The following is a 27,010-nucleotide window of genomic DNA, read 5'->3' as shown; positions in this document are numbered from 1 at the left end:
AATCATGAATGAAAGAGCTTGGCAACCTGGCCTGTGCCATCCAGGGCTTGGGACAGGTGGAGGGAAGGAAGAGGATGGCCTGCTGAGTGGCCATTCCACCCATACTTTGCTCTGGTGCAGCGGAGGGGTGGGAAATTCACATGCCAGGGTTGCTCTGGTCTGGTCTGTTAGGTGAGAAAAAGGCTCTGCTAATCTCTAGCCAGATCTAGCCACTCTCACCGTATTGACTCAGCTGTTAAAACATTTCTCAGAAAATTGGCAGAGACTGAAGAGTTTAATAACACACCAAGCTGGTGAGGCTGTGGGGAAACAGTCATTCGCCTACTTAGCAGGTGGGAATGGTGCAACCCCTGTGGTGAGCAGTTTGGCCATATCTGCCCAAGTCACAAATGTATATGACCTTTGAGTCAACAATTCTGCTAGTAGAAATTTATTCTTTTGATAAGCCCACCCATCTGTGAATGAGGTATTTGCACAATGTCATGCATTATAGCAATGTCACGGCAAAATATTGGCAATGGACCACGTATCCACTTTGGAGGACTGGCTCAATAAACATGGCAGAGCAATATAATGGAATATTATGCAGCCATGAAAAAAGAACCAGGACTCTTTACCTACTAATGAGGACTAATCTCTAAGATACGTTGATAAGTGAAAGGACAAGGCACAAAACAATACAGTCATATGTTGGAGATATTGTGGGTTCATTTCCAGACCAATAATAATACAGCAAATACCACAATAAAGTACGTGACACTAAAGTTTTGGTTTCCCAGTGCATACAAATGCTATATGTACCACACTACTATACTGTAGCCAACTAAGTGTGCAATAACCTTGTGTCTTAAAAAATTTACATAATTTAAATTAAAAATAATGCTACTAGAAACATGGCACCACTAGACTTGCTCAGTGCACGGTTGCCACAAACCTTCAATTTGTAAAAACAAACAAAGAAACAAACAAACAAAAAAAGCAATGAAACAAGGTCTGCCTGTAGGATGTGCTCTCATTTATGTAAAAACATGTGAAAATAGCTCTTTGCACATGGCCCTGGGCTGCCATCTTGGATTGCAGTGTCATCCGACCCACTTCTGCACACGGCCCGCCTGAGCTGAGGTGCTGGCGGAAGCCATTCCGCACTAGGAACTCCAGTCGGAAGAGATGGGTGTGAGGCCTCTGCACGTGGCCCCCTGTGAGCAAGTGAAACCCGACTAAGCACAAAGGAAAAAAAAAAATCCATCTCAGAGCTGGGACTATTTTCAAGGCTACTGTATGTCTCTGTGGAACACTGCCTCTGGGACAAAACAAGGAAGAAGCAGGTGATTCTAATGTGCAGCACAGAGGAGAGCCACCGCCGGCCAGCTTCTCCAACTCTGAAGGCACTCCGACCGTGTGGCTGACAGGGTCTTGGTGCTCCGGCCAGGCGTCAAGCCTGAGCCTCTGAGGTAGTAGAGCCGAGTTCAGGACATTGGACCACCAGAGACTACCCGGCCCCGTGTAATATCAATCAACAAGAGCTCTCCCAGAGATCTCTGTCTCAATACTAAGACCCAGCTCCACTCAACGACCAGCAAGCTACAGTGCTGGACACTCCATGCCAAACAACTAGCAAGACAGGAACACAGCCCCACCCATTAGCAGAGAGGCTGCCTAAAATCATACTAAGGTCACAGACACCCCAAAACACACCACCAGACGTGGTCCTGCCCGCCAGAAAGACAAGATCCAGCCTCATCCACCAGAACACAGGCACAAGTCCCCTCTACCAGGAGGCCTACACAACCCACTGAACCAACCTCACCCACAGGGGGCAGACACCAAAAACAACGGGAACTATAAACCTGCAGCCTGTGAAAAGGAGATCCGAAACACAGTAAGTTAAGCAAAATGAGAAGACAGAGAAATACCCAGCAGATGAAGGAGCAAGATAAAAACCCACCAGACTAAACAAATGAAGAGGAAATAGGCAGTCTACCTGAAAAAGAATTCAGAGTAACGACAGTAAAGATGATCCAAAATCTTGGAAACAGAATGGAGAAAATACAAGAAACGTTTAAGAAGGATCTAGAAGAACTAAAGAGCAAACGAACGATGATGAACAACACAATAAATGAAATTAAAAATTCTCTAGAAGGAATCAATAGCAGAATAACTAAGGCAGAAGAACAGATAAGTGACCTGGAAGATAAAACAGTGGAAATAACTATCACAGAGCAGAATAAAGAAAAAAGAATGAAAGGAATTGAGGACAGTCTCAGAGACCTCTGGGGCAACATTAAATGTACCAACATTCAAATTATAGGGGTCCCAGAAGAAGAAGAGAAAAAGAAAGGGACTGAGAAAATATTTGAAGAGATTATAGTGGAAAACTTCCCTACTATGGAAAAGGAAATAGTCAATCAAGTCCAGGAAGTGCAGAGAGTCCCATACAGGATAAAACCAAGGAGAAACACGCCAAGACACGTATTAATCAAATTATCAAAAATTACATACAAAGAAAAAATATTAAAAGCAGTAAGGGGAGGGCTTCCCTGGTGGCGCAGTGGTTGAGAGTCCACCTGCCGATGCAGGGGACACGGGTTCGTGCCCCGGTCCAGGAAGATCCCACATGCCGTGGAGTGGCTGGGGCCGTGAGCCATGGCCGCTGAGCCTGTGCTCCGCAACAGGAGAGGCCACAACAGTGAGAGGCCCGTGTATCGCAGGAAAAAATAAAAAGGCAGCAAGGCGAAAGCAACAAATAACATACAAGGGAATCCCCATAAGGTTAACAGCTTACCTTTCAGCAGAAACTCTGCAAGCCAGAAGGGAGTGGCAGGACGTATTTAAAGTGATAAAAGGGAAAAACCTACAACCAAGATTACTCTACCCAGCAAGGATCTCATTCAGATTCAACAGAGAAATTAAAATCTTTACAGACAAGCAAAAGCTAAAAGAATTCAGCACCACCAAACCAGCTTTACAACAAATGCTAAAGGAACTTCTCTAGGCAGGAAACACAAGAGAAGGGAAAGACCTACAATAACAAACCCAAAACAATTAAGAAAATGGTAATAGGAACATACATATCGATAATTACCTTAAATGTAAATGGATTAAATGCTCCCACCAAAAGACATAGACTGGCTGAATGGATACAAAAACAAGACCTCCCGTATATATTCTGTCTACAAGAGACCCACTTAAGACCTAGGGACACATACAGACTGAAAGTGAGGGGATGGAAAAAGATATTCCATGCAAATGGAAACCAAAAGAAAGCTAGAGTAGCAATTCTCATATCACCCAAAATAGACTTTAAAATAAAGACTATTACAAGAGACAGAGAAGGACACTACATAATGATCAAGGGATCAATTCAAGAAGAAGATATGACAACTGTAAATATTTATGTACCCAACATAGGAGCACCTCAGTACATAAGGCAAATACTAACAGCCATAAAAGGGGAAATCGACAGTAACACAATCATAGTAGGGGACTTTAACACCCACTTTCACCAAAGTTGGACTGATCAACTAAAATGAAAATAAATAAGGAAACACAAGCTTTAAATGATACATTAAACAAGATGGACTTAAGTGATATTTATAGGACAGTTCATCCAAAAACAACAGAATACACTTTCTTCTCAAGTGCTCATGGAACATCCTCCAGGATAGATCATATCTTGGGTCACAAATCAAGCCTTGGTAAATTTAGGAAAATTGAAATCATATCAAGTATCTTTTCTGACCACAACGCTATGAGACTAGATATCAATTACAGGAAAAAAACTGTAAAAAATGCAAACACATGGAGGCTAAACAATATGCTACTAAATAACCAAGAGATCACTGAAGAAATCAAAGAGGAAATCAAAAAACCTAGAAACAAATGACAATGAAAACATGATGACCCAAAACCTATGGGATGCAGCAAAAGCAGTTCTAACAGAGAACTTTATAGCAATACAATCCTACCTCAAGAAACAAGAAAAATCTCAAATAAACAACCTAAGCTTACACCTAAAGCAATTAGATGGAGAAAAGGGAACCCTCTTGCACTGTCGGTGGGAATGTAAATTGATACAGCCACCATGGAGAAGAGTATGGAGGTTCCTTCAAAAACTAAAAATAGCGCTACCATGACACAGCAATCCCACTACTGGGCGTATACCCTGAGAAAACCATAATTCAAAATGAGTCATGTACCACAATGTTCATTGCAGCTCTACTTACAATAGGCAGGACATGGGAGCAACCTAAGCGTCCATTGACAGATGAATGGATAAAGAAGATGTGGCACATATATACAATGGAATATTACTCGCCATAAAAAGAAATGAAATTGAGTTATTTGTAGTGAGGTGGATGGACCTAGAGTCTGTCATACAGAGTGAAGTAAGTCAGAAAGAGAAAGACAAATACAGTATGCTAACACATATTTATGGAATTTAAGAAAAAAAAATGTCATGAAGAACCTAAGGGTAAGACAGGAATAAAGACACAGACCTACTAGAGAATGGACTTGAGGATATGGGGAGGGGGAAGGGTAAGCTGTGACGAAGTGAGAGAGTGGCATGGACATATATACACTACCAAATGTAAAACAGATAGCTAGTGGGAAGCAGCCGCATAGCACAGGGAGATCAGCTCGGTGCTCTGTGACCACCTAGAGGGGTGGGATAGGGAGGGTGGGAGGGAGATGCAAGAGGGAGGGGATATGGGGATACAGGTATATGTATAGCTGATTCAATTTGTTATACAGCAGCAACTAACACAACAATGTAAAGCAATTATACTCCAATAAAGATGTTAAAAAAAATGTGAAAATAATGTGTGTGTATTTGTTTGTCTATGCATAAAATATTGCTAAAAGGACCCCTAAAATGATGATTTATGAATACTGCTCGCCTCTGCGGAGGGAAATTGTGTGGCTGGGATGACGGGAGAGAGAAAAAGGTTTTACCATGTATCTTTTATATCTTTTCAATTTAAAACCATGTGAGTGTCTTTCCTGGTAGAAACAGAAGGAAAATTTGAAAACTAGCAAGGTCTCAAAGTAAACTCAACCATACCGAAGTCCAAATCCATAGCCCGGGATAAGCGCTCCTGGCCTCGGCTCCCCACCCCAGCTCTCCAGCTACACTGGCTGGTTTCCTCCCCCACGTGGTTTGGGATTTGCCTCCCCAAGAGGATTCAGGGAGCCATGGAGTGTGGGTGCCAGGCTGGCACCACCACTTACCTGCTCCTTCTCTGAATATGGGTTGTTGAGGACGACTGGCATGTTGCCCTTCCCCCATAGGTCATTGAAGACTCGGTCGTTCTCCACACCGAGGGGCAGCGGTCTGTGTGATTTGCCATCCAGATCCCTGAAAGGTAAGGCAGGGGACGTGAGGAAGACTCGACGTCTGGAGTGACGGGCTGGCCACCCTGCTCTGAAAGTCCTGAGTCAGTGCAGAACCTTCAGGGCTCACCCACCTGACTCTACATGGAGACGGGGAGCTTTGGACCTGCAGCCTGCCCCTTCGTAGGATCAAGCGTGAAGGTGAGCTCATCCAGCTTGGCACTGACGGCTGGCACACACCCATTTTGTGGACATCGTTTTAGAAGCACCACGACATAGATTTTGTTCTTCCCTCCCTCTTCCCTCATTTCCTCATCTAGGAACACAGGGGGCCCTGCTCCTAGCAGAATCCTATGCAGAACCCCTGGACAGCTTAACATCCCCGAAACTTAACGATAGAAGACACAGGAAGCAAGAGGGATAGGGTTGGAAACCAGTCCTGCAGGCCAAGGTGATGAGTCATACAAGCGCCGTCTAGAGCACTGATCACGACTAGTGATAGCAGCCCAGGATCAACAGGAATGATTCTGAAAATAAGGGGAACATAGCAACAGAAATAATACTACTATTAATAACGACAGCGTTTATTAAGTACTTACTATGTGTCAAGCACTTTTCATACGTCTTAGTGAGTTTAGTCCTTGGGACAACCGTAGGAGGTAGGTATGAATGTTAATGACTATTTTAAAGATGGCAGAAGTGAGACAGAAGCTAAGTCGCTCGAGGTCACGGTATCCCAGCCGACTCTCCACATTTATGCTGAAGTGGAGGCTCTTACTAACACCATCACTTCTCATCATCGTTCCCACCCCCGTCACCATCCACCATCAGCTTTATGATTGTCATGATCTGCACCATCATAATCATCACCATCCAACTTCTCCTTGTCAGCATAACCCCCATGGTCACCATAGCAACCATCCCCATCCCCATCAGCACCAGTATCATTTGCCTCATTATCACCAACGCTATTGCCCAAATCATTCCCACCCTTCTCCTCATCATCACCTTCATCAGATCAGAATCTTCTTCATCATCCTCCCCTTACATCATCACCATCATCATCATCTTCATCACCACCATCATCTTCCTTACAATCATTATCAGATGAGGAAACTGAGGCTCAGAGAGTTTAAATCACTAGCCTTAACGCTCACAGCTAGGGATGACGGAGTTGGGATTCAAACCCAGGCTTGTTCCTGACTCTGGAGGTTGACTTCTTAACAACGAAGCTTTCCTGACTCTCTGCCCTTGAACTCTGGTAGGTTCAAGAAGAGGCTATCTTGGCTAGATTCCACAGGCTGAACATCCTCAGAGATGGAGAGAAGTCATGGCTGAAATGGGACAGACTTTGCATCAAAACCCAGACCTCCCAATCAGTCCTGCCTCATCTCTGTTCTCCTGTCCTCTGAGCACTGCCCTCCGGCTTCCTAACGACCTGCCTCTTTTTAACCCTCCCGTCCAGTTTCACTCTATGGTATCTGTCTGTTCCCCAACTTTGGGTGATGTGGCTTGCTCTGTGGTCCATCTCAGTTTTGGTCCCAGGTGTCGAGGCTGGCCGTATCCAGCCTTCTGTTCCATGTTCCCAGCTTTGGGGACTCCTGGTCCTAGCTCCATAATCTCCTCCAAACCCCAATCTGGTGCTGACAGTCACTTGGGATGAATCAGAAGCCAGGGCCCAAGCTCTGAGTACAAGGCCGTAAGTGGCCCCTCTGGCTGCTCACAAGGAGCGGGGGGCTAACCAGAACCCCCTCCTTGCTTTGTTTCACAGCATTCTGGTGGCCCACGTCAAAGCCACTTCTGCTCACCTTGCTTGGAGAGGTCTGCAATCGTCAGAGGGAACGTTCTGTTTTACCCTCTTTAAAATGTCACCAAAACACACCAGGAGTGGTTCTTGATTACAGACATTTCCCAAGTCAATGGTTTACCTACATGGTGATAAACAGAGGAATTGTCTGCTGAGATGGCTGCTCTAAATGTCACTCCAGTCCCTCTCAGCTCTAAAACTCCTGATCCTAGGATATCACATGACCATAAGTGGGGATTCAGCAGAGAAGAGAGGAGGTTAGTACTGTTTGAGTGTCCGTAATGTACCAGGTGCCAGCACAGAAGTTATTTCACTTAATCTCAACAGATACTAAAAGCCCTATTTTACAGATGCAAAAACTGAGCTCAGAGAGGTTATGTAAATTTCCCAAGGTCCAGCAGTAAGCACACAGCAGAGCTGGGATTTGAAACTAGGTCTAACTGATGCTCGGCTCAGATCCTTCTTTTTTTGTTTTTAAACAGAGACAGGAAAAAGGAGTCAGGATGCTTACGCTAAGCCAGGGGCTAAAGAGCAAGGAATCCAACATCTCTCACTGAATGAGGTCAGTCTGCAAAAATTACAGGGTTAAAATTACCTGGACAACTCTGAAACCGCTCACATGGCTTGTCTTGTGTGAATCTGCAGGGAGAATTCCTTTTATCAACCTTTTTTTTTTTTTTTTAAAGCCTTTAACACCTCTGTTGAAATAACGCATTTCAAGTGTTCTGTCAGCACAAACTTATTTGACAGTCCTGGGATGAGCAGAGGAAGAATATTTTTAATGTGGGACCATAGGGAACACCCATTAGCGTCTGACATGGAGGCGTTTTGTTTCCTGCACCCGGGGACAAAATCAGAAGTAGATTTAGGTACATTCTCAGCTCCCACCCCCACCCCAAGTCTGTCCGTGATAACCAGGTCTGAGGGGAATATGGGGTTTATGGCCATGAATTTGCTCAGCCTGGGAGGTATCCGCTTGCTGGGTTCGTAAGGGCCGTTCAGCCTACTGGTTAAGACATGGGCTGTGGATTGGGTAGAGCTGGGTTCAGCTCTTAGCTTTGCTGATTGTAAGCTGTGTGAATTTGGATATTTTCGATACTGAACCTTTCTAATTCTCAGTATACTCATCTCCAAAGTAGGGTTAATAATAATACCCAGTTCACGGGGTTACAGCAGTGGTTAAATGAGGTAAAGCTTATGGCGCCTAGCCTGTGGCCTCTGCTATTGCTTTGACTACTAATTTGCTTACAGGCTGGTCAGACAGAAAACAGAGAAAAGAAAATGCTAGTTCTTTATAAAAGTCAAGATTCCTCTAAGCCAGCATGGTCTAGAGAACTTCCTGAGTCAATGGAAACATTCCGTGTCTGCCTGTGTTGTCGGTATTTTAGCCTCGGCCCACATGAGGCAACTGAATACTTGAAATGAGCCTACTGTCACTGAGGAATTGCATTTTTAATTTTATTTCACTTTATAGCTAGCGGCATAGCATTGGGCAGTGCTGGCCGAAGGCTTAATGTCTCTAAAGACTGAAGGGATATAAGGCTTCCACCTGAGAAAGGGGCGTCTTCCCCGGGGGCTTAAGGGGGCCCAGGCAGGAGGTCTGTACTCAGACATTTCCTTTTTTTTAACTGAAGTATAGTTAATTTACAATGTTGTGTTAGTTTCAAGTGTACAGCAAAGGGATTCAGTTATACATACATATATTCTTTTTCGGATTCCTTTCCATTATAGGTTGTTACAAGATACTGAGTATAGTTGCCTGTGCTATATACCAGGACCTTGGTTTTTACCTATTTTATATACAGTAGTGTGTATATGTTAATCCCAAACTCTTAATTTATCTCCCCTCTCCCACTGTCCCCTTTGGTAGCCATACGTTTTTTTTCTATGTCTGTGAGTCTATTTCTGGTTTGTAAATAAGTTCATTTGTATCATTTTTTTAGATTCCACATATAAGTGATATCATATGATATGTGTCTTTCTCTGATTTAACTTCACTTAGTATGATAATCTCTAGGTCCGTCCATGTTGCTGCAAATGGCACTATTTCATTCTTTTTTTATGGCTGAGTAATATTCCATTGAGCTATTGCATATCATGTCTTGTTCACAGAGCCCAGAAATTTGGGAATTCTCTGCTTCCTTTCTAGACTCACACCTCCCATCACTCTTAGCCCTGATCTCCACTCTCCTCTCTTCCCAACGAGCACACTATGTCCACGCCTACATTTATCCTTGCCCTCCCCAGGATGCCCTTTCATTTCCCTCTGCTGAGAGCCAACTCCTATTCGTCCTTCAAGGGCCGTTTCACATGCCACCTCTCCTGGGGGTTACACAAGGTCATGCTTGTAAAATGCCTAGTACATAGTCAGCACTAACCAAACATGAACTAAATTTATCTTTATTTACAGCTAAGGCAGTTGAAGCCCAGAGAGATTAACTTGTAGAGATCACACCACCAGTGAGAAGGGGAGGAAGCTTCGAAATCAAATGTCTCCGTCTCGCTGTCCTCCCAGCTGAGACTCGCTGTGAACAGGGCTTATGGGGAAGGGGAGCCATTTGATTGGACCTCACACTCGTGAAGAACCTCAAATCTAGATAGCAAATATCCCCCCAAAATGAGGCGGAGGTGGTGAATGTATTTATCAGCTAAATGCAATTTTGGTCACTCCAATGTATCATTGCTTCATTTAAGTCAACACCCTGGGAGCCCACAGATGGAAGTGGATGGGGCCTGGCTTGACTTCTGAGAAGCCTGGGTGGTGACTCTCCTTTGCCAGTACTCTCGAGGCTCTGTCCTGCCCAGCTGCCTGAGGGGTCTTGATTTAGATCAGGGTTTCTCAGCCCGGAGCTCTTGATATTTGGGGTCTGATCATTCTTTGTGGCGAGGGCTGTCCTGTGCATTGTAGGACGTTTAGCAGCACCCCTGGTCTCTCCCCACTAGATGCCAGTAACATCCCCCATCACCCCACCACCAGTTGTGACAACCAAAAATGTCTAGACACTGCCCAATGTCCCCATGGGCAGGGGGAGAGATATACTCCTCCCTGTTGAGAAGCACAGCTTAGCTCCAGGCGAGGACCCCAATCCCATGCTTCCCAGTTCCTTGCTCCACGCCCACCCAAGAGTCTATGAGGATTTATTTACTAGTTGTCCCTTGTTTCCAGATGGGACTGAGGAACCTGCCTTCACTAAGTGGCTGCCACGTACTCTCAGTGTCCTTATTGCCCTGGAAGGGCCACCCTGCAGTGGACTTGGCATTCTGGTAGACCAGCGAGGCCAGAGCCATCATGTGGTCATGTCTGGCGGTTCTCAAACTTCAGGGGGCATCAGAATCCATTGAAGGGCTTGGTAAAATTCCCCTGAGCCCACCCCCTGGAGAGTCTGGAATAGTGGGAAGCCTGAAATCTGCATCGTCAAAAGTACCCCATGGGCTTCCCTGGTGGCGCAGTGGTTGAGAGTCCGCCTGCCGATGCAGGGGACACGGGTTCGTGCCCCGGTCCGGGAAGCTCCCACATGCCGCGGAGCGGCTGGGCCCGTGAGCCATGGCCGCTGAGCCTGCGCGTCTGGAGCCTGTGCTCTGCGACGGGAGAGGCCACAGCAGTGAGAGGCCCGCGTACCGCAAAAAAAAAAAAAAAGCACCCCACATCGGCCAAGGATACCCTTGAAGACCCACTTCTCTTGGAGAGCTCTGAGCTAGACTCTTGTAGTGAGCAGCAAGGTCCCCTCCTGGTTAGAAATGTCACCCTCCCCCCAGCTCCTCTCTTCCCCCCCTTACCCTCCCCCCATAAGATCAGGTAGAATGCCCTCCCTCCTACCTGGTGAGTATTTTTTGTGCTTTTTGGCAAGGACTAAACTAAAGCCCTTTTCTTCCACTTGACTACCTGGATCATCATACTCAAGCCAAGAGCTGGTCTAGCATCTCTAAACCTTCCAAGGACCTTTGCCAGATCCTTCCAACCGAGGCTCCCCTGATCTCTCATGCAGGGGGCATGGGGGTCCTGGGCCTGACTCCACAGGGAGTTTGCACGTATGCTGGTCGGCCCAGCGCTGACCGCTAACCCGCCCTGAGGACCCAGGATGGGAAGCAGGTGGGCCCGGCCTGTGTGCGGGGCGCAGCCTGGAGGTGGGGCCGGCCTGCTCTGGCCCAGGCAGGCGAGGAGGCCGCCAAGGAGCAGCTGGCCCTGGCAGGAAGCCCTGCCTGCATCTCTCGGCAGACACCACGCTCTCCCGCAGCCCCCTTCTCGCCCTCCACACTCCAGCGGCCTTTGGCTTCCGCCTCTACCTGGTTGTGGATGATGGGAGCTGAGCTGAAGCTGGAAGACTTGGGGGCGGTGGAAGTGCGTGTGGGGTCGCTCTGCAGCTTTCCTGCTAGATTTCATCCGGCTGGAGTTGGGAGAAGTTCTTTTATTTTTTTTAATTATTTTATTTTTGGCTGCGTTGGGTATCTGTTGGTGCGTGCAGGCTTTCTTTAGTTGCGGCGAGCGGGGGCTTCTCATTGTGGTGGCTTCTCTTGTTGAGGAGCACGGGCTATAGGCATGTAGGCTCAGTAGTTGTGGCTCGCGGGCTCTAGAGCATAGGCTCGGTAGTTGTGGCCCACGGGCTTAGCTGCTCTGCAGCATGTGGGATCCTCCCGGACCAGGGCTCAAACCCGTGTCCCCTGCCTTGGCAGGCAGATTCTTAACCACTGCGCTACCAGGGAAGCCCTGGGGTGGTGGGGGGGAAGTTCTTGATAAAGAGAAAGGTATGCTCTTCAGAGCGGGAATTCCATGGCAAGTGCTGTAGCTGAGAAGTGAGGCGAGGGCCTCTGAGCTCAGGAACAACCATGACTCTCATTCCTAACGTCACCAAAGCTGGGCAGGGACTTCCCCAGTGGCGCAGTGGTTAAGAATCCGCCTGCCAATGCAGGGGACACGGGTTCGAACCCTGGTCAGGGAAGATCCCACATGCCGCGGAGCAACTAAACCCGAGCGCCACAACTACTGAGCCTGCGTTCTAGAGCCCGCGAGCCACAACTACTGAGCCCACGTGCCACAACTACTGAAGCCCGCGCACCTAGAGCCCGTGCTCTGCAGCAAGAGAAGCCACCGCAATGAAGAGTAGCCCCTGCTCGCTGCAACTAGAGAAAGCCCGCACACAGCAACGAAAACCCAACGCAGCCAAAATTAATAAATAAATAAATTTATTAAAAAAAAAAAAGCGGGGCACGATTCTCCAGCTTGTGTCTATAGGCTCCAGGCTGGGGGGTTGGGGCTGAGTTTGGATCCCAGCTCCCATGGCTGATTGGCTCGCCAGGATGTGGACTTCTTGCTAACAGCTCTTCTGATCTATTTTTTGAGAGGCTCGAAATCGGTTTTAATGTAAAATCTCTTGATTTATCTATTTTGCCACAAATTCACTTTTTCAGTAAACTCTGCAGGCCAGATAAAACTCATGGGAGATCTACTCCTGACCTTCAACCCCCAGTATGTGACCTCTGACCTAAAGGGATGTCGCAGTTCCTCCTCTTGGAGTGGTATTCCAGAGAGGTCGAAGGCAGCAGTAAACCTTCCGGGTATGGCTGTACAGGAGGTGGACCGGTCAGGTACTCGGCCTGCAATAAGCATGGCTACCGTTGACCTTCAGGAAGAACCTGAACGGTTGTTCTGGAAGGAATCTGAGGGCTCGTCTTGTGCAGGTACCATTTTTACTGATGGAGGAACTAAGTTAGGCCCAGAGAGGTCAAGGGGTTTTCCTAAAATATGTAGCTGGTGAGTGGCAAAGGGGGCGGGGTGGGGGGAGTGGCGGCGGGTGGATCTAGGAGCAAGGCCACTGAACCCAGTCCAGTGAGACTTGATGGTGATGGTGACGGGGACAGCTATCGGCCAGTCCAGGGCCTGGCCACAGCACTGCTCGGGGAGGGGGCTTGGTGGATGAACACGGGAGGCTGAATAACAGCCTCCAGAGATATACAGTTCTAGTCCCTGGAACCCATATGTTACCTCGCACGGACAAAGCATCTTTGCAGCTGTGCTTCAATTAAGGATCTTGAAAATAGGAAGATTATCCTGGATTATCTGGTTGGGTCCTAAAAGTTGTTACAACTATCTTTATAAGAAGGAAGCAGAGGGCTTCCCTGGTGGCGCAGTGGTTGAGAGTCCGCCTGCCGACGCAGGGGACACGGGTTTGTGCCCCGGTCTGGGAGGATCCCACATGCCGCGGAGCGGCTGGGCCTGTGGGCCATGGCCACTGGGTCTGTGCGTCCGGAGCCTGTGCTCCGTGGTGGGAGAGGCCGCAGTGGTGAGAGGCCCGTGTACCGCAAGGAAAAGAAAAAAAAAAAAGAAGGAAGCAGAGGGAGATTTGACCACAGAAGAGGAAGGCCATGTGACCATGGAGCAAAATGGTAGGTGTGCTGCTGGCTTTGAAGATGGTGGAAGGGGCCATAAGCCAAGGGATGCAAGGGATACAGCTCTAGAACCTGGGAAAGGCCAGGAAACATCATCTCCTCTAGAGCCTCCAGACTTAAGACCCCCAGAATGTAAGAGAATAAAGATGTGTTGTTTTAAGGCACCAGGTTTGTGGTCATTTGTTACAGTAGCCACAGAACGATGGCTGATACAAGGAGTGGGGGGTGACAGGGACGGGGATGGGATGGGGTGGCCGGTGGTGGGATGGTTGATGGCCCCTGCCCAGGTGTCCAACCTCACCGCCTCCCACTCTCCTCCTACTGGCTGAACTCGAGCCCCACGGGCCTCCTCCTTTCAGTTCCTTGAACATATCAACCTCATCCCTGCCTCAGGACCTTTGCTCCTGCTGTACCCTCTGCCAGGAACACACTTCCCTAGATTTCACATGGTTCACACCTTCTGGCCTCGGTATAAATGCCTTCAGAGAAGCCTTCCCTGACCTTCCGATCTAATGTGCTACCCAAGCCCAAGCCACTTCTCCTGAAGTCAATGTATTACTTCCTTCACATCTTGTATCACTATCTGAAATGATTGCATGTGTCTATTTGTTTATTATTCATTTCTTGCCTATGATATGACTCTATAATGGATCATCAGTGGATCCCCAGCTCTTAGGACAGTATCTGAGGCAGAATAGATGCTCCACAAATATCCAGCAACTGAGAGACGGAGAGAAGCCCTCTGGTTACATGCAGTTTGAGGTGGGCGGGCTTGTTTCCATAGCTCTGCCCCAGAATGAGGGTCTGGGTGCCCACTGGGCCAGGTGGCAGGGATACAGATGGGAGGAGGGCACAGAACAAGAGCAATAACTGCTATAAATAGGACCTCGGTCCCCCGCCCAGGAAAGGATGGACTGGGGAAGCCACTCACACTCGAATGTTCAGGGTGAGAATGAAAAGTTGAACCCAGATTCAGCGTGATGACAAAGTTACCAGAGTCAATGCCTTAGTTGAAAAATGCCACCAGAGTGATTCAAAGCCATGAGGCATGTCAAGTGCAGCCTAGGAGGAGATTCTCTAATGCAGACAGTCCTGGAATCAATGCTGTCATTGGTCGGTCTGAGATCAGTGCTCCAGGGGGGCTGTCTTTAGTAGACGACAACCTCGGGGCCTCGGTTTCCCCTTCAGACTGAGAAAATATTCTGATGTCCTCAGAAATTTGATGGCTAGTGGTCAAGGGCGCTGTGGCCAACAGTGCAATCTACAAAGTTAGTAGAGGTCAAGAGTATGGGTTTAGGGTCGAGTTCTGGCTTTGCCATGGGCTGGCTGTGTGACCTGGCACAAGTGACTGCACCTCTCTGAGTCTTGGTTTCCTTATCAGGAAAACGGGGTGCTATGCAGAGAAAGTGAATTACTTGATGTAAAGACCATAGCCTGGGGCCAGCCCCATCTGGAGTGCTCAGCAGAGGCTGACCAACATGATGATGATAAAACTCAGGCTTGTCATAGAAGGAGGCCACCTCCCCCGATTAAGCTGATTCTATAGGGTTGAAATTGACTTCCGTTCCTCCAGCCACATTCTCTTGTCTGGTTTCTCTTTAACTGTAGACGCTCACTGTAAGACGTCTAGGTAGAACCTGGATAGAACCCTGTGGCCAGTGCTGTGTTACCCTGGGCAAGCTGCTTCACCTCTCTGAGCTTTAGTTCCTTCTTATATAAACGGGGGCTAAAACTACAGGTGCTACTTAGGGAGCTGAATTCATGCAGGCTCGGAAGAGTTGACTATTCTGAAGGTACTCTTGTAAGTAACCAAGGGCCCTGTGAGTGGATGAGAAGTTATCAGGGCACAGGGCGAGGCTGACCAGCTAGTCCAGATGGATGCTGGACCGGAGACCTTGGCCTCTTTAGAACCCTCCTTCAGGGCAGCAAGCTGAGCAACCTGGATATCCTCTGACATGCAGCATTTTAAAGTGACCGCTCCCAAGCACAGAAGGTCCCCAAATCACCACCTTCCTTCCTGACCATCCCTCACCTGCTGCCACCGCCTGCCAGGGCCACCTCCCCCCTGGGATGAAGGGATGAGACTGTGTTTAAAGTAAATATCACTTCTCTCCACAGATAAGGGCCAGCACGCCACACAACAGGATTAGGGGTGCCCCGTGAGGGAAAGGGATTAGACAGACAGGGGAATCAGTCCACAGACAGGAGGAAAGAAGGACGGAGGAAGGAAATGAGGCCAAGAGGGCAGAAGAGTCCAGGTCGCTGCTGAGAACCAGTGACGGCCCAGCCTCCGCTCGGACCCAGATGCCGCGGACACTGAGTGTGACCCGGATGTGGGGCTCTGGGCCTGGCAGGCAGCTGGCCTCATTGCCATCTAACATCTGGGATGCCAGTCTGACCCCACCCCGAAAAGCAGCCTGGATGGAGAGGCTCCTGGAGGACTGGGACACTGATTCGTAACGAGACACATTTCAGCCGTGAGCAGACAGTGTGGCAACCTGTGGGAGCGCTTTTGTGGTCGTTACGGTGATGGCAAGTGCTCCAGGCATCACAGCGGGAGGGAGGTGGCATGGTGGGGGGTGGTGAGGGGCCTCCTGCAATACCAGCGACAAACCCACTCAAGGAAGAAGGATCCAGACTGCCACACAAACTTTGGACACCCACTAAGATAGAAAAGCATGCTTCAATTTCTCAGCCAAGATCTCAATTTGGGCTTCTGTATAAATTTGGCTTTAAATTACACTGAACTTTCCATGCACGCAACTGTTGGGTAAATCAAAGAAAGACAGGACATCGTTTTATCAGGAATCATTCACCATTTTGGAAAATCACATCACCAAGGTGACGCTGTAGGTGGCATTGGAGTTGCCAGCACAACACACCTGTGTCAATCTGCATTTGCCGCCGTCGTGTTTGCAGCAAGTCTATCTTTAGGTGCAAACATGTGACACTCCGGTGGAGCCATGCCTGTGCACTGATATACTAAATTATAGGCTCTTTTATTATAACTGACTCTGATGCTCTATCTCCTTTGTTTTATAGTTAGGGCGTTATATCGATTTACAAAATGTAAAGTGCGGGTAGGTATTATGCTCCATGAATGAGCTTCTGGTTAGTGAAGGGGACATTTAAAAATATTTGTTAAAAAAAAGGTGGGGGAGCTTTGCATGTAGCCATTGAACTGGGGGAACACGTGCTATTACACAGTATTACTCAAACTTAGAACCATTCGTCTTAGTGGGTTTCGTGGAGACATACACTTGCCCTGGGTCACTTTCTCCCAAATCATACCTCCCCCAAAGCAGTTTTTTCGGCTACTTTTGGTTAATCACACTGCACGTGAGACTGATGTGGGCTCCCTGGATGCAGGACCCTGAATGGACGAGGGCAGCTGAGAGCTCAGATGTAACCTCCTGAGGTGGTAACATAGGTCTGGCGGGAGCAGGGCCCCGCAGCAGACCGCTGTGTCCCTCCCTCACTCTTGGGGACACAAGGCTGCTTCCCTGAGATGGTGTTTGGAGAAGCCCCTTGGGGCTTGGCTACAAAGAGGGCTCCCATTAAAGTTCGTTGCACTCGATGATCTCATCTCAGTCTGGTGTCCTGTCTCCGGCCTCTTGCAGCCAACAGTCCTGTCTTCGGATTGTCAGCTGGGAGAGGCGGTCACGTTGGCTCCTTGGATGGAGGGCCCAGCTCCCAGCGATAGGAGGGACTTCTCCACATCATACCTGGCGATTCAGGCTCCCGGGGCCCGGGTGGGACTGAAATAGAGCCCCCGGGGCTTCTGAGGCTCACACCTCACGCCCACCCTGTGCCCAGCTGAGAATCAGAAGCAAGTACATGGGACATTGGTACAGGGGCTCAGCTGCCCCACGCGGTGCGATGGCCCCATTCACTGCCCTGCTGCCCCTCCTGGGAGAGGTGGTGCTGAGGATGGGGGGCATGTATAGGATTAGGGGGGCAAGGCCGTGCCCAGGAGCCTCTGAGGACAGACACTTCCAATGCCTCCTGGAAAACAAGGCCAGTGATTGCTTCTGGACCATACAGCTGCCTTAGAATTTAAGTCCACGGAGCGAGACCTGGGGGGCCTGCTGGCTGCCCAGAAGCTATCTCAAGGCTCAACACGTCATCTCCACTGGGTGTGTTGCTGTAGGGACCCCTGGGAGGTGGCTGCTCTGAGGGCTGGATTCTAGCCTGGGGGACCTCCCTAGTTGAGGGAGAATCAGGCACCAGGTCCCTTCCACCAGGAGAACCCTGAGGACTGATCCTGGCCCCCAGCTCTGGAAATGGACAGCAGGGCACTGGGGGCGCCCAGCTCTGCCCATACCGTGGCCTATGTTTTGGGCCCAAGATGCACTGTCCCTTGTGGAGACAGGACCCAAGGTGTGGGAAAGGCTCCAGGGTGTGTGCAGGGGACTCACAGGAGTGTGAAGGGGTGGCTGGGAGGGCAGGGGCTGGATGGGCAGCAGGTGCCCTTTGTCTCCCCTCTGCCCAAGCCTTCTGACAGAGCCTCCACCTTCCTACTTGGGGTCTCCCTGGCACTGGTTCAGTTTTTGCCCTGGTGTCAGACGCTGGAAAAGCCCCAGGATGCAATGGTGGCCGGGGTGGGCTCCACGGACTGAGGCGCCCACCAAAGGGTAGTGTGGGGGCCACCCCACCAGGAAGGAGGACTGGATCCCATGCAGTTCCTCAAATGTGTCAGGCACACCTGACCACAGGACCTTGGCACCTGCCGCTCCCTCTGCCTGGAACACCCCTCCCCCATGAAGCTGCAAGCCTCCCCTCTCCCCCTTCCTCTGGGTCCTCCCGTGTTGCCTTCCTAGTGAGACCCACCAGCTTCTGATCTGAAATGTCACCCTCCCCAACACTTCCTATCCCCTTCCCCGCTCTATTTATCTACTTAGCACGTATGACGAACGGTCTACGCAGTTTACATCTTCATCTTCCCCACTGTACTGTAAGCTTCCAAAGGTCAGGGGTTTTGTCAATTTCATTCACTCTCAAGGTCAGAGGACTTGTCTATTCATTGCTCTATCCCAGTGCCAGAACAGTGTGGCACACAGTAGGTCCTCAACAGACATTTGTTAAACGAATACATTCAGGGTCTTGGGGAGCTACTTTAATCCAGGCCCCCAAGGGACTTCCTGGTGACCTCTAAATGCTCTTGGGACACTCAGGGGTCCTTGAGGAGGGAGCTGGGAAATCTCGGCCTGGATTTCTCGGGGGGCTCAGACCTGAGCCTCCCTCTGTAAGTAAGAAGGGTCCGCCTAGTAACACTGCGGGTTGTAGGGTCAGTGCTAGACCTTAGATGGGAGTGGAAGAAGGCGGAGAGAAACTTTTCTCTCTCTCCTGACTGGTTCCCGACCACCTGGTCCAGCTGCTGACTCCTCGCCAGAGAAGGAGCTAGAATCACCCACTGTGTTGCCAGCTCTCCTTCCCCAGAGACTCAGAAAATGGCAATCTGGCAAATACAGAGGGGCTGGTACCCAGCTCTTCAAGTGCTAGCCTTGGCTCCCATATAACCTGAGCAAGTCCAGCGTTTGGGGGGCGTCAGGGCCAATTCTCTACTTTGCCTCCATTTCCTCCTTTTCAAAGCTTCCTTGCACTGGACCGGCCATTACCAGGAGAGAGCTAGTCTGGGTTGAGGGTTACCCAGCTCTCAGCTCTCTGCGCTTCCTCTCTCTCCCCAGAGCCTCGGCATCCACCCACGCCCAAGCCTGCCGTGTACACGTGCCTGTCATCACCGGGTGACCTCGGGAAAGGCCCCTCCTCTCTGACCCTCTGTCTCCCCACTCGTGAAATGTGGATTGCAAAAATCCCCACCTTGTGGGGTTGCTGGAAGACAGGACCTCAGCTACCAGGATTATGAACTCTGGGTGTCACGGCAAGAGATACGTGCCAGACATTACGCCCACTGCGTTCCTGCAACAGCAATTTTCAGGGCGAGAGGCAAGCGTGGTTGAGTGGATGTACGTGTGCAGAAGACTGAGACACTCAGGTTAGCTTCTGGGCTGTGAGACAGTCGCAATACCTGCTCGCGTACAACACACGCACACACACATGCACCTGTGGAGCTTACCTGTCCACCTGGATTTCTGCATCCTTTGTCTCCGCTTTGGCAGGTCCCCCTCCATTGACCCCTTTGCCCCCACTGGTGAGAAGACTCAGCACAGGCTCTATCTCTTTGAGCAGTTTATTGTTCTCCCCAGAACTTTTCTTGGCAGGGTCCTGGCTTGGGGGCCTGGGAGCCAGGCCATTGGTGTGGGAGAGCAAGCCAGCTTCCTGCCCCTGGTCTGGCACGTGCTGCGGCCCATTGTCAGGACCCGTGGCCCCGTCCACTGCCAGGGTCTGCTCTTTGCTGGCTGACGACTGGTGGGACAGATCGACGGCTGTGGTTGGCGGACCCAGGGGCCGTGTCACCCGGATGGTCTTGGGGGTCCCGTCCCCAGTGAAAGTGGTCTCCAGGTGCGTGGTGAAGCCCTCGGGACCCCTCAGAATGAGGACCACATGGGTCTCGGAGGCGATACCTCTGAGCACCTCCAGGGCGCTGTCATAGCTCAGGTCCACCAAGGGCTGGCCATTGACGGCAAGAATGATGTCCCCGGCCTGGATGAGGCCGCTCTGCTCCGCGGCACCCCCTCGAATCAGGTCGGAGATGATCACAGGTGGCTTGCTCACCCTCTCCTTCACCAGGAACCCCAGGCCCCCCACTTTGCGCTTGAAGAGGCGGACAGAGATGACATTGGGTTGGATCTGCTTAACGCTGAACATGTGATTCTCCATGGTGTCTAGTGTCCAAGGGTCGGAAGACCTCAAAATGTGTCAAGCCGAGACGATGTTGCCGGGAGCGGCCAGGCTTCTGGCTGTGACGAGAGGAGGAGCTGGGGGCCGGCGCTGCAGGGGCCAAGGCGAGTCTGGAGAGCGAGCTGCTCTCGGTCTTGGTTTTCTCTGCCTTTGACGTCAACTCAGCGTCACTCACTCATTGTCGTTGGGCTGTCGGTGGCATGATTTCCTGTGTCTGCCTCCTTCCTTATTCTCCAAGGAAGCGATGGTTGATCAGGCAGACGTCAGGGGAAGCAGCGGGACATGTCCCTAAGCAACAGGTCAGGCAGACCGGGGAGCAAACGTGTCTGGTGGATGTGTCTAGAGGTGACGCATGCTAGCGGGCACTATCCTCTGGGCATCGCCATCCCGTCAGACGCAGATCCAATCTGGGGCTTCCTGAGGTCAAGAGGAGGAAAAAGGGAGGGGAAGAAAAGAATTAAAAGAGAGAGATGCATGTGGAGTGTCCAACACCGCCTTCAAAACTAACATGGGAAACGCAGCCAACTGAGAAGTCTAGCCATAAGATGCTCTGGAGTTCTGAAGCCAACCTAGAAATGAAATCCTTCTTCCTCGAGGGGCATACCTTTGCAGGTAGCTTCATATTGCCTGGTTTCAACCTCAGGATCGAAGCCCTATGAGACCGAGGGGCTCCTTGGGGGAAACCACTGACAGTCAGCCCCAGAAATCAAATGGCAAGAACCAGAAGACCTCTCTTATCTCTTTCCCGCCGCAAGAAGTCACCACTCCAACCCGTCACGCAGCCTTTGGCTCTCCGAGTTTTGCAGCGTTTTCCATCCTCAGGTCAGGAGCTCGGTCGACAGAGATCACTGGGCTCTCCATTCTGGCTGCTCCCAAAGCCCGCCCACAACAAACCCACGGGACAGGGAATGACGCCACCTTCTATGCAACCACCGATGAGGGATGTCAACTGGATTTTATGACCATTTTTGTAATGATCGACAATCCAGGTTCAAAAGGACAGACGTGGCCACATTCCATACCGTGATAAGCCAAAATTGGTATAATAAATACCAAAGACGGGGGTCCACACCAAACTCCGGAGAGCAGTTGTGTACCACAGACTGTCTGAAACCCTAACGGAGAAACGTTAGGAAGCGTGGACTGTTAGATAAACACACAGCTGGTGCTCAACGAATATCTGTGGAATGAAGAAGAAAAAGCCCCAAAGACTAAAGACAGTGGGCACTTGCTGAGCACGTACATTCTTAAGTTTTTTTCTCCTTTGATTTTCACAGTAACCCTTCAACCGACGAGAAGACTGAAACGTGGGCAGGTTCAGTGACTTGTCCAAGGTCATGTGCAGAATGACGGTGAAGGGAGGATTTGAACTCAAATCTGCCCCACTCTTGAGCAGGAGCTTTTAAGTTGATACTCTAGTTTAAAAAAGTTTATAATCTAGTGATTTTTGCAACTCCCACCAGCTCCCCCAGGCTCAGAGAAGTAAATGGGATAACAAAGGCCCATAGGGAGGCCAGCTGGAGATGCTGTGGCCCAGGTGAGGTGTGTGCACCTGTGGCACGTGCACAGCGGGCAGCTGTGGAAGCGTGTCTTACGTGTCTGGGGTGGGGGCAGGTGATCTGTGGTGTGTGGGTGGGGTTGGGGGGTAGGGGTGGAAGAGAATCCCTCCATCTCATTTCCTGTCCCCCAGCCCGAGCCCCAGTCTCCTCTCTACCCTGGCAGCCCTTGCTGCCAGCATCCTCAAAATGCCTTCGCACAAGGAGGGAGCCCCCACCTGCCACTATAACAAAGTGACACTCCCTTATTTTCCTTTTAGCGACTTCCCGGGGTCGCCCCAGGGCTGGGGCAGCTGATAAACTCCTGCTGCCTCTGAGAGTAGGGGGTGGGTGCAGATGCCACCCTGAGAAGGAGGCACTGCCTCCTGGATCGCCCTCAAGGCGGGTGGTGGTTAGCAAGTTCAACCTGCCCCTGTTGCAGCTTGCGTTATGCAACTCCGCCAGCCCCTCTCTGTGGGTGAGCAGATCATGAACACCCAGACCCAGCCCGGCTGCCTCCTCCATCTGGTGTCGCCGTGTGTGTGTGTTTCTCTCTTTGTATATTCATGCATCGCCCTCGTGCTGTGTCATTTCTCTGCTGTGTGTGTGAGCGTGTGCGGCCCATGTGTTGACAGGCGGAGTGTCTTTCAGCATCTTGCCGCCGGGGTTCTGGTTTGCAGAGAAAACCATCCAGAACCGCTATGTCATTCCTCACTGGGGAGGACTGGTCCACCTCGCTACCTGGGCCCCAGCCCCCGCCCCGGCTGTTGTTTCCTTAACTCTCCCGGAGCCCCATTTTTCTGGGTACCAAACCCAGGATGCTCATTGTTTAGTTGCAGGCAGAGACAGCTGGAACCTCCAGATCTCTCCTGAGTGTCCAAGTTTGGCATTTGGGCTCCGTTCTTTAATTCAAGAAGGGACTTGAAGGTGAGCTCTTGGGGAGGCGGGGCCCCCCAGTTCTCTTCTTCCCCACACTGGCTTGGCCAGAATTTGCCAAAAGACAGAGCCAGGACTTGGCTTAAGAAAAAAGACATAGGGACTTCCCTGGTGGCGCAGTGGTTAAGAATCTGCCTGCCAACGTAGGGGACACGGGTTCCGGCTCTGGTCCGGGAAGATCCCACACGCTGCGGAGCAACTAGGCCCATGAGCCACAACAACTGAGCCCGTGTGCACTTAGAGCCCGTGCTCCACAACAAGGGAAGCGACCGCAACGAGAAGCCCGCGCACCGCAACGAAGAGGAGTCCCCGCTCACCGCAACTAGAGAAAGCCCGCGCGCAGCAACAAAGACCCAGTGTGGCCAAAAATAAATAAATTAATTTAAAAAAAAAAAAGAAAAAAGAAATAAAGCAACCCACAAACCTCCCTGGCCACGCCCAGCTTTTCCTCTCTCTTTCTCAGCCGCTTTCTAAATCAGAGGAGGCTGTTGGCTGCTGCTTGGGAAACTGAAGTGCTGTTTCTCAGACTTTGGCCCTAGAAAGACAGCTTGATCTTTGGAAGGAACTGGAGAGAGGCAGGGCTTAGGAGAGGCAGTGATATTCAGCGTCTGCTGAGAGACAGGGTGGGGCTGAACAAGCTCTCTGCCTAAGCAAGTGGCTTCTGAACCTTCACCAGGGGCAAAATCCTAATCTTAATAATAATCCCTCGACACTATCCCTCTTCCCCCAGCCCAAACACACCTTCATCTGCTGCCCTGTGTTCATCCTCATGCTGACCGTGATCAGGTTCGATATCCCCAAAGAATACACTATGCTGCTGGAAGGAGAGCCTCTTGTCCTTCTTTGCAAATGTCCAGTATCCAGGAGCCGCCTCAATCCTGGGCCGCCCGGGGTGGTTGTCCCCCCTTCTGCCACAGGGAAGATTTTTAAGGTCCTTTCTGGCTCTATCTGTGTGTTTCTGGGGGAGTTCTTTATTTTCTCGGAAACTCTGCTTCCTTATCTGTAAAATGGGTCAAGTAATTCCTCCCTCCCTGGGTAACTGGGAGGATTAAATAAAATAGTAAGTGCAAGGCTTTCAGTAACTTCACAGAGCAAATGCTCAGAAGAAATGGCTTCCTGTTATCGTTACATAATATGTAGTGATTCGGGTTTCCTGGTTGTTAATTCAGTGCACGTTCTCCTCCGTCACAGCCTCTCCAAATGTACGTCATGTGCCATGTAGAAGGGGGCCCTATGCTTGAAAGCACACAGCGGAATCTCACGCCAGTCATGGTATGAGGCACTGGATACAGGAAGACGGGTACTGGGGATCCCGCCAACCTAGCTCAGACCTTTGGAGCCGTGATTTTAAACACATCACATGCATGTGCGCGCCACAGCACATACCATGGAAACAGTACTTGGACCCAGGCTTACTGGAGTAGTTCAGTGGTTTCAGGTGTATTTATTTCATTTATCTTGCTGCGAAGAGATTCACGGCTGACTTTTGGGGACGCCCGCCAGGGAGGAGGGAGCCACAATAGACCAGCATCTGCTACTACCGTCTCGCTGTGTGACCTTGGGTGTGGCACTCCCCATCCTGGGTCCGTGTCTGCACCTGGAGGGATGGTAACAGCAGCAGTTTCTAGTGATGGAGAGTTTCCCGTGTGCTAGGCACAGCGCTGAGCCCTCTGCATGGGTGTCTTATTTCATCCTGACAGCGACTCTGTAAAGCACGTGTCATTTTTATCCCCACTTTACAGAAGGACAAGGTGACTGAGGTTCAGAGGAGGAAACTAGAGGGCAGCCCCGGCTCTAAGCACGTGGGTGCTGGGCACTCACCAGGGTTGATGCTAATCCTAAAGACAATCCCCTAAGATGATACCTCCCCCCAAACACACCCGCATCAGCTGCCCTGGTGTCATCCTCACCCTGACTCATCACGTTCAATCATCCCCATTTTACAGATGTGGACATTGAGCTACAATAGGGAGAACCGCTTGTTCTGGCTTGCCCATGGCTTTTCATTCTTAGCGCTGAAAGTCGGCCCATGTTAGGATGATGAGCAGCCATTAAAATCCAAAAGATCGCCCAGCTCCCCTACTCAAAAATAAGGAAGCAGAGGCCTGGAGAAGCGAGGGGGAGGGTGCTCATTCAACGTGGATCAGCCAGAGCTGGGGGTGTCTAGAGCTGTCTGTCCAATAGGGCAGCCACTAGCCACATGTGGCCATGGAGCCCCTGAATTGTGACTGGTTCCTTGAGATGTGACGTAAGAGTGAAATCTCGACTTCCCTGGTGGTGCAGTGGTTAAGAATCCACCTGCCAATGCAGGGGACACGGCTTTGAGCCCTGGTCCGGGAAGATCCCACATGCCGCGGAGCAACTAAGCCCATGTGCCGCAACTACTGAGCCTGAGCTCTAGAGCCCGCGAGCCACAACTACTGAGCCTGCGTGCCACAACTACTGAAGCCCGTGCGCCTAGAGCCCGTGCTCTACAACAAGAGAAGCCACCACAATGAGAAGCCCACGCACTGCAACGAAGAGTAGCCCCCGCTCGCCACAACTAGAGAAAGCCCACACGCAGCAACGAAGACCCAACACAGCCAAAAATAAATAAATAAATAAATAAATAAATAAATAAATAAATTTTAAAAAGAGTGAACTCTACGTGGGGTCTCAAAGACTAGGAGGAAAAAAAGAATGTCAGATATCTCAATAATTTCCAATGTTGACTACATGTTGAAAGGATCATGTTTTCGGTATACGGGATTAAGCACAATTATGAAAATTAATTTCACCTGTTGCTTTTGTTGCTTTTAAATGCAACTACTATACAGTTAAAAACCACACACGTGCTCACACTGCACTGCCATTGGGCAATGGAGGTCTCGAGTCTGACTGTCGTGGCTCCTGGACCAGAGCTCCTCCCTGCCACCCCACTGTCCCTCAGGTCCCCTCGAGCATCTACTAAAACCTAGGCAGGCAGAAGATACTCCTGCTTTCTAAAGAAGCCAGAAAAATGACACAGACAGTGAGCAAACGTCTCGTCACTTTTTGAGGTTGACCACTGGGAATTTTAGGTGTGATGGGGGTAGGAGTGGGGGAGAGAGAAGACCCACCTCAAACCATGTGAAGAGAGAGGTCATAGTAGGGGATCACCTAGGCTAATAGTCCAGGACCTAACATCTTGCTGTTCGAATGTCGTTTGAAATCTAACCCATCTGTATAGTGAATGTTTCATTTAAAAAATGATGCAGATCTCTATTTACAGGTAGGAAATGAGCTCCAAGATATATCATTAGGTGAAAAAAGAAAGGTGCAAATGCATACATTCTGCACATGTAAATGTAGAGAATATTCTGGAAGGAACGGGTAGCACTGGCTGCATCTTAGGAGGAATATTGGACATCAGTAGTAGGACGGAGACAGACTTTGCACTACCTTTTTTCCCTATTTGAATATCATTTAAATTATTATTTTAAAATCACAGGTATTACCATTTTAATGTGTATTACCACTAAATATTAAAGAAAACAACATCCAGCCTGTGAAGAACTCCCGGCTGTTTTCAGTTCGAACACCCACAAAATCTCTAATGAAGTCACGACCCTGTTTCCCATCTCCCTCCAATCTCATTTAAAAACAAATCCCAAGCCCTCCATGTCTTAAAAACCAAAATATCACCACCCCCAATAAAAACAAAAGACCAAAACTGTAACCCAACTGTGCTCTTTAAAAAAAACCAAACAACAAAACACAGCAAGACAACCAACTTCCTTACATCCCCGGAACTGCTAATTTGCAGTCTTTCCCCAGAGAGAGCGCCACCTGGGAATCAAACTGACGTGCTTTCTCCCACTCCAGCAAATCACAGCTACAAACCCGCCAACCTCTCTAAGCCAGGGGGTTAAGTTGGCGCTCTGTGTCTTGGGGATCCCAGAGACACGGGCGCCCTGCTGCCAGGGGGTCTCCCCAGCCACATAATTCCCCCAGTTTCATGGCTACAGTTTGTCCGTGATCTTCCCAGATCTAATAATGCCCACACCTCAGGGGCAGGAAGGAGCATCAGAGTCAGGAGGGCGAGGATGAAGGACTGTTCAGCGTTTGAAAGCACACCCTGAGAGGAGGCTTTGGGAAATCCCCACTCTCCTCGATCGCTGCTTTGTACAGCCTCTTTGAATGGCAGTTTGACAATATCCACATCAAAATTGAAAATGCACAGGCCCCCGGTACGCGG

At 49.9% G+C, this 27,010-nt stretch overlaps 1 protein-coding gene across 1 annotated transcript in view; it reads right to left on the bottom strand.

Moving 5' to 3' along the window:
* The window catches only part of NOS1 (nitric oxide synthase 1), a 171,793-nt gene that overhangs the window by 72,399 nt on the left and 72,384 nt on the right, over nucleotides 1–27,010 (bottom strand). Inside the window, 2 exon segments of the mRNA XM_073790105.1 lie at nucleotides 5,230–5,356; nucleotides 19,599–20,740. Coding sequence (XP_073646206.1) covers nucleotides 5,230–5,356; nucleotides 19,599–20,302 — 831 coding nt within the window. The 5' untranslated portion in view covers nucleotides 20,303–20,740.

The sequence above is a fragment of the Tursiops truncatus genome, chromosome 13, assembly GCF_011762595.2.
Source record: "Tursiops truncatus isolate mTurTru1 chromosome 13, mTurTru1.mat.Y, whole genome shotgun sequence".
Classification (NCBI taxonomy): domain Eukaryota; kingdom Metazoa; phylum Chordata; class Mammalia; order Artiodactyla; family Delphinidae; genus Tursiops; species Tursiops truncatus.
Note: the sequence above shows the minus strand (reverse complement) of the source record. Positions and strands in the feature narration are given on the sequence as shown.